This window comes from Phaethon lepturus, unplaced genomic scaffold, assembly GCF_000687285.1.
Source record: "Phaethon lepturus isolate BGI_N335 unplaced genomic scaffold, ASM68728v1 scaffold8093, whole genome shotgun sequence".
In the NCBI taxonomy this organism is placed as follows: Eukaryota; Metazoa; Chordata; class Aves; order Phaethontiformes; family Phaethontidae; genus Phaethon; species Phaethon lepturus.
Window position 1 is genome coordinate 51,754 of NW_010526914.1, and position 7,003 is coordinate 58,756.

At 41.9% G+C, this 7,003-nt stretch overlaps 1 protein-coding gene across 1 annotated transcript; it reads right to left on the reverse strand.

Annotated features, from left to right (window-relative positions):
• Window positions 1–1,346: 1,346 nt before the first annotated feature.
• On the reverse strand, window positions 1,347–5,751 carry KCNA4 (potassium voltage-gated channel, shaker-related subfamily, member 4). Its single transcript, XM_010283211.1, has one exon. It carries the CDS (start codon window positions 4,952–4,954, stop codon window positions 2,966–2,968), a length of 1,989 nt encoding a protein of 662 aa, XP_010281513.1. The 5' UTR covers window positions 4,955–5,751; the 3' UTR covers window positions 1,347–2,965.
• Between the last annotated feature and the right edge of the window lie 1,252 nt (window positions 5,752–7,003).

Consider the following 7,003-nt stretch of genomic DNA (forward strand, 5'->3'; position numbering starts at 1 on the left):
GTCAAACTGAGAGCACAATCTAACGTTAAGCTACAGTAGTTCTTATTTATAATGACAAAGTACACAGGTTTATACATTGCAGGAGGCAGAGCAGGCTCCACTGGTACCTTACGGTAAGTCTCCACAGAGCTGCAGTATGTAGTGCTGACACACCCAGAACGTTGCTCTGCCGACTGCTACGACGTCCTACAGTAAGACCTTCTCTTTCAGAGAGTAAGGTACTGCTATGATCACAGCGTAATGTAGACATTGCCACGCTTGTTTTTAGTTAAAAGGTTGTGTTCTAGTAGCAGAATAGCTGGATGACTTGCTGGAGAAGCTGGCTGACTACTTAAGCAGTTACCTCATGCTGAGCTCCATGTCCACAGCGTGAACCTATTCTGAGAGTTATTCCAAGTTTTCTTCCTTATTTCCATTAGAGATCCACATTTCCACCTTTTATAAACCACCTTCCCTTTCAACCAGCCAATACTAAAAACACATTCTACGTATTTTCTCTAAAAGTGCTTTATTTACCTAGTTAGTAGCTCTTTTACTCCTCCATTCTTGCCGTGATCCCTAGTATCGTATGGTCTCTGGTATTATACAGAACTACTAGCAAGCTAGCTGAGAAGAGGACCCTTATGCTCTTTACATCATTAACTACTAACTGTTGAAGAAACACTTTCAGTTACGGATTTTTGCCGGCTTTTACGGAATGCTCATCCTCACTGTTGATACTGCCTCTGCAGAAAAAAGTATTTAGTACATTCAACTCGAGTAAGCTACAACAAAATGCAATGTTCAGTTTAGGCAAATGCCCACGTATAAAATTACTGAGTTGTTTCACTCAAAACACTGTTCAAGTTAATATCACCGCACTAAAAAGGAACTTCGTTTAATGCTTCACATCAAAAATATAGTAAAGCCTGCTCTATGAATTTAAATTAGGAATCGGGCATTTACACACAAGTTTTGAACCAGGGCTTAGCACAACGCAGTCTTTTGTTGTGTGTCGGTTTTTATTAGTTCTTCTGCAATGGAAAAGAGGACAAGCAGAGACACTTTTCGAAGAGGCAATTCACAGAAAATCCATGAAGGCAAAAATCAACGATTAAAGAAAAACCTATGTCTATGGCTCCATTCGGTACCCGGATGCTGCATACAGGAAACAATGCTTATCTGATAGATTATGTATAATGTCACAGCTTGGACTGCTTTTATGGTCGCTTTTCAGCTCCAGAACTATAGGTTGGTCACTAACTAGTTCTCCTCCTGCAAAAATCCTCTACTCAGATTTAAATTAATATTGCAAAACTACTGTAATTCAGTAGTTGGTAAGTAGGTTGGTAGTAGTTGGTAGTAGTGTTGGTAAGCCCCTTTTTTCTCTCGTAACAACCTGCCCCAGCCCCTAAAGTGCATATGCCAATTTGGTTCAAGTTTTATAATCTGAAATGTTCCACAGTGCCTCTTCAAAAACAGTTCCAGTTTAATTGTGCCTTCCCTAGGTAATTGTAAGTCTGAAAAATGCCTGTTCTGAATCTATTATTTATGTTATATGCAGCAATATCTTACCTATTTCATTCTGGAGTCTGGAATGTCCTGTAGGCCAGATAATCTTTACGTACCCCAATCTCCTAGGAAGGGCAATGGAAGTTTTTGGTACACAGTAAAATACAGCTGGCCTAGGAATCAGTGAAAAGAAATCATGGAATGTTTTCTCAAGGACTGCGCGGGACCCAACGTGTTCATTTTGAATCCCAGAATGCCTGTTTTGGATCTTCAATGTTGCTTCAAATACACATGGGTGAAAGCTGTAATTAAGGGAAAACGCAGCACCAATAATAGCATGTTAAAAGTTAGCAATTCTCAGTTGCCAGCAGTGCAACAACTGAGTATCTTATTACTTCTACCTTCTCCTCCCATACACCGAATTTCTTCAATACTGACAAAGTGCACATACTAATCATAGACTCTGAATGTTAAATTAACCAGGAAAAAAGATATAAATTAGGTCGGTATTTCTTGAGGATATCAGGAGAAAACACTGATTTCAAATAATGTTGATTATAAAATTTTACTTCACAATCCTTTTCCAGATCACAGATACTCATAATTAAAAAGAGTATGGAATTAATGTAATGTCAGCTGTTTCGCCATCAGCATCACATAAAGAAAAAAGAAACAATAAAATATGATGCAGAATTCACTCTTCCAATGATTGTCATTGAACTATTACATTAGTAAACATTCACAGTATGAAGTCTCTTTCAGTATATCTCCAGCATATAAAGTAGTGCAAAAAAGCATTCCAGTCATTTTGCCTTTGCAGTCAGACCAGGTTAAATGATTCTCTTCATTTCTTTCATTATTAGACAACAAATGCTGCAATGCCTCCAAAGAGAGTTATAAAAATAAACAATTTCTGGAGGGTCAGCAGCCTTTTCAAAGTAAATTTCCAGTTAAAAACAAGCATTATAGATTTCAAGAAAAAAATTTAGATCTATCTGCTGTAGAATATCTTTTTACAATAAATTTACCATTTGAAAAACAATGACTATGGTATCCAATGATTTATGGTAGCTGCTATTAAAGCACTGATAAATAGATAAATGACTACCAAACTTCATTGCTTCTTACATAGTAAATACCTCTGAATGCCAACTTTTACCACACAGCTGTTACTAGTGATGTCGACAGTTCATGCACCCACTTTAAAACTTACTTGGTTTTAATAAAATTTTCAGCCTCATGTGCAAAACACTTGCGTTCTAATAAAAATATAAAGTTTGAAATTACATCAGGTCTAGCAATCCCTTCCTCAAGTTATACCACTTACTTGATATGTAATACAAGTTTAGCAATGCTTTTTATTTGTATTTCACCATTAAATGGCATACTACTGTATGCTGTGGACTCTTGTTTGCATATTTCATAATTTTCACTGCACTCTTTAATGCATAAATATATTTGGAAACGTTCAAAATTACACATCAGTTTCCACAGAATTTGAATTTACACAGTTTTTCTTCTCTGACTCACTGCTATTCCCCGTGTCCTGACTTTTTTTCTCCTTTACACAAAGAGATTCTTTAACTCCTTCTTCCATCTCCAAATATTCTGATTTATCCTCTGCGGATGAAGTTGATGAGCTTCTAAATTTCTTCAGTAAATTTGTTGGGAGGTAAGGGCAACTGACTGCATTTTGCATCAGCTGCGTTTGTTCTTCATTCTCAGTCTCTCTGTGGTAGAAATAGTTAAAATTGGAGACAATCACTGGCACTGGTAAAGCAATGGTTAACACTCCCGCAATGGCACACAGGGACCCAACTATTTTCCCACCCACAGTTATGGGTTTCATATCCCCATAACCAACTGTAGTCATGGTCACTACAGCCCACCAAAAGGCATCTGGGATGCTTTGAAAATGGGTGGCAGGCTCATCAGCTTCTGCGAAGTAAACAGCGCTGGAAAACAAAATGACTCCAATAAAAAGAAAAAAGATGAGGAGGCCGAGTTCCCTCATGCTGGCCCTGAGCGTATGACCCAGGATCTGCAAACCCTTGGAGTGCCTGGAGAGCTTGAAGATGCGAAACACCCTGACCAGACGGATGATCCTCAGGATGGCAAAAGACATGGCCTGTTGACCGTTACTGCCCTGCTCCTGCACCAAGTCAGTGCCCAGAGTAATGAAGTAAGGCAAGATGGAGACAATGTCTATGATGTTCATGATGTTCTTGAAGAAGTGTGCTTTGCTTGGACATGCAAAGCAGCGCACTGTAAACTCAAAGGAGAACCAAATGATGCATACTGTCTCTACAATGAAAAAAGGGTCATTGAAGATGGTGTGCTCCCCAGCATCCAGGTGAAGTGACTCATTGGAAAGCCCCTTCCCTAAGCTCAGGGACATGATGAATTCTTTGTCATCTCTGAACTCTGGCAAAGTTTCCAGACAAAAGATCACAATGGAGATCAAGATGACCAAGACAGAGACAATGGCAATGCCTCTGGCTGGACTGGAGCTCTCTGGGTATTCAAACAGCAGCCAAACCTGCCTTTTAAACTCATTCTCCGGCAGAGCTTTGTCCTCTTCCTCTTTGACAAACCCTTCATCCTCCCTAAACTTGAGCATGGCCTCCTCCCCAAGCTGGTAGAATTTCACCTCCTCAGTGAAGATGTCAAAGGGTACATTGACTGGCCTCTTCAGCCGACCACCACTCTGGTAGTAGTACAGGATGGCATCAAAGCTGGGACGGTTCCTATCAAAGAAGTATTCATTCCTGAGAGGGTCAAAATATCTCCCTCGCTTCGCTGGATCACCCAAGAGTGTCTCCGGGAACTGAGCTAAAGTCTTCAGTTGGGTCTCAAACCGCAGTCCTGACACGTTGATTACCACACGCTCACAACACTCGTACTCGCTGTAGCGAAGACAGCTGTAACCCCCAGGGCCTCCACCATCATCAGGTGGCTGGTCTGAGTATGAAAACTCATCCTCCCCATAGTCATCACTGTAGTAGAGCTTTCCTTCTTCCTCATCGTCTTCATCCTCGTCTTCATCCTCCTCTTCCTCCTCACTCAAGTCTTTCAATATTCTCTCTTCAGAACCACTAAGAGGCAGCAGCTCAGAACAGGGGAAGGAGGCCCCACACTCCCTACTTCCCAAGTGGTGGCTCCTCTTTTTCCCTTTCTTCCGCCTCTTACCACTCTGGCAGTGGGGCATGCTGCTGCGTGACGCATTCCCACCATGAGAGGAGGATGCACCTCGACTCTGTTCCTGATGGTAATGGTGATATGGCCCACCTCCACCTGTTGCCCCACCTTCTACTGCTGCTGTTGCTGCTGCTACGGCTGCAGCTGCTGCAGCTCTCGCCTGCCCCAGCCGCTCTCTCTCTCGGGCCCGAGCTTGGACCGCATATCCATAGGGCATGTGGCTGTTGCACCCAGAGCTATCTGCACTCACCATTGCAACCTCCATTTTGCAACCGCTTTTTTTTTTTTTAATAGCTTAATGCAAAAAGGTTTTGTTTTATTTACAGCATAACCTTAGTTTTCGCTAGAAAGTTCAAAGCCATTTGCATTCGGAGGACAGTCCCTTGGGCATAGAGCAGGGCAACATGGTTGTAATACTGAATCTACGTTTCGGAAAACCACAGATCTGCATTTTCCTGTTGTCCAGATGTTTGACACAAACTACTTATTTCTGCTAATAAGAGAAGATGAAACTCTCAGACTGAACCAGGAAACAGCTGAGGCCTTGTTCTTTCATCCACCAAGACCCTTCTGTTTCATTTATCTCCTGCGGCTATCACAGATTTGATCAGAATCCTGACTACCTTGTAGGCTACGAAGGCCGCATTCATGAAGAAAAAAAACGCAAATCAAAGGGTACCTGCTCTCCACAGATGGTTTTAGTTCACCTTTGCAAACAAATGCAACCAAATGCAAACAGTCTCTTTCCTCGTAATCTGTTCCTGGTAATGCTTTGGTCTAGCAATCTTAGTGTTTAATATCACTACTTGGGGAGTTGAAGTTAATTCCAGCCATCACTTTATTTACACAGTGAGGAGGTCTTTGCAAATCCTTTCTTCAGCCTGTCAACAATGTCTCAAACCTGGGAGCAGCACCCAGGACGTCAGCAGCAGTGGTAAGAGGAGGAGGAGGAGGAGGAGGAGGAAGAGGACATGAAGACTGAGAAACTGGCTTTGAGGTCCCCATAGGACATAAGGGAGTGGATGGGTCACCCTTTGGTTATGGTCATGCAGAAGAAGCACTTAACCTGAGGCACATGCACAAACACACAAAAATAAACAAAACAAAAAGGGAAAAGATTGGATTGTTTTCCTAAAAGGTCACACTGATCAAATGAAACTGTGTCATCTATTACCACAGTATTCAAATCTTCCCCTACCCACATTATTCACACTTCTATATTACACACACACCCACATCACATGCACAGGGATTTTGAACGACTCTGTGGGTAAGGATGTGGGTGGGTATGTCACATATATATAGACAGAGATACAAAATCCCCACCCATATAAGCACTTGCATCCATACACAAACACATGCATGCTTCTGAAACACCAACACATGTAAACACCAATAAAAATACTGCAATACACAGTGCATTCAGATCTTTGAGTACATACGTAATAGATACACCTACATATATCTATATGAAATGTATATAAAGAATAAATGTATCTACACAAAGAGCTTTTGTTATATTTGTAGAAACACACAAGATGCAGGAATGTTACATTCTAATCCATAACGGAATTGTGTTTCAATCATAATGAACATCTCAATTTAATTTGGAAACAGGCACGTACAATGCTCACTCAAGTGAAAATACTGTGAGATATCAAGAAAACACGACCCCAGGTGCACTGAAGCAACATCTACATGCAAGCACAAACAGAAACACACACACACATCCCCCCTTTGAAACAGATGCCGCATTTATAGCTATATCTATTTATACATTATAGAAGGTGAATATGAACTATTAAATGACGCTATTTTTAAAATCGTACCTACGTGTCATGCAGGAAAGGGTCTTAAAAACGCTGTTATACTTACTGTTCCTAGGCAGAGAAATAGCAGTGCTGTCCTTGCTAGTGTAAGGATCTGGTGAGAGCAGTCCTGAGGAGGGGGCTGTGCCGACCGATGTACGTTTGCAGGTGTGTATGCTCAGTCGGCACCACAGGTTGACGAGTTCTTTCTCTCCCTTCTTTCCGGGTGCAACAAGAGCGCCGAGAGCGAGCCCGTGAGGCGGCTTAGGCTGGGGACGCTCAGCACAGCCACAGGCACCGCTTCTCGCCCAGGCATTTGCAAAAAGGCAACAAGCAAGAGTCTTGTTCCGAAAGGAAAAAAAATGAAGGCGGTGTGTTTGTGTGAGACAGAATGAATGGATAGGCGCGATCGCTAGTCTTTCCAAGCCCAGCTTTTGCAGTACATTTGTAAATCAACGTTAAATAATCCGTGTAGCCAGCCTGCTTCCACTGGCGGCAGGACGGGT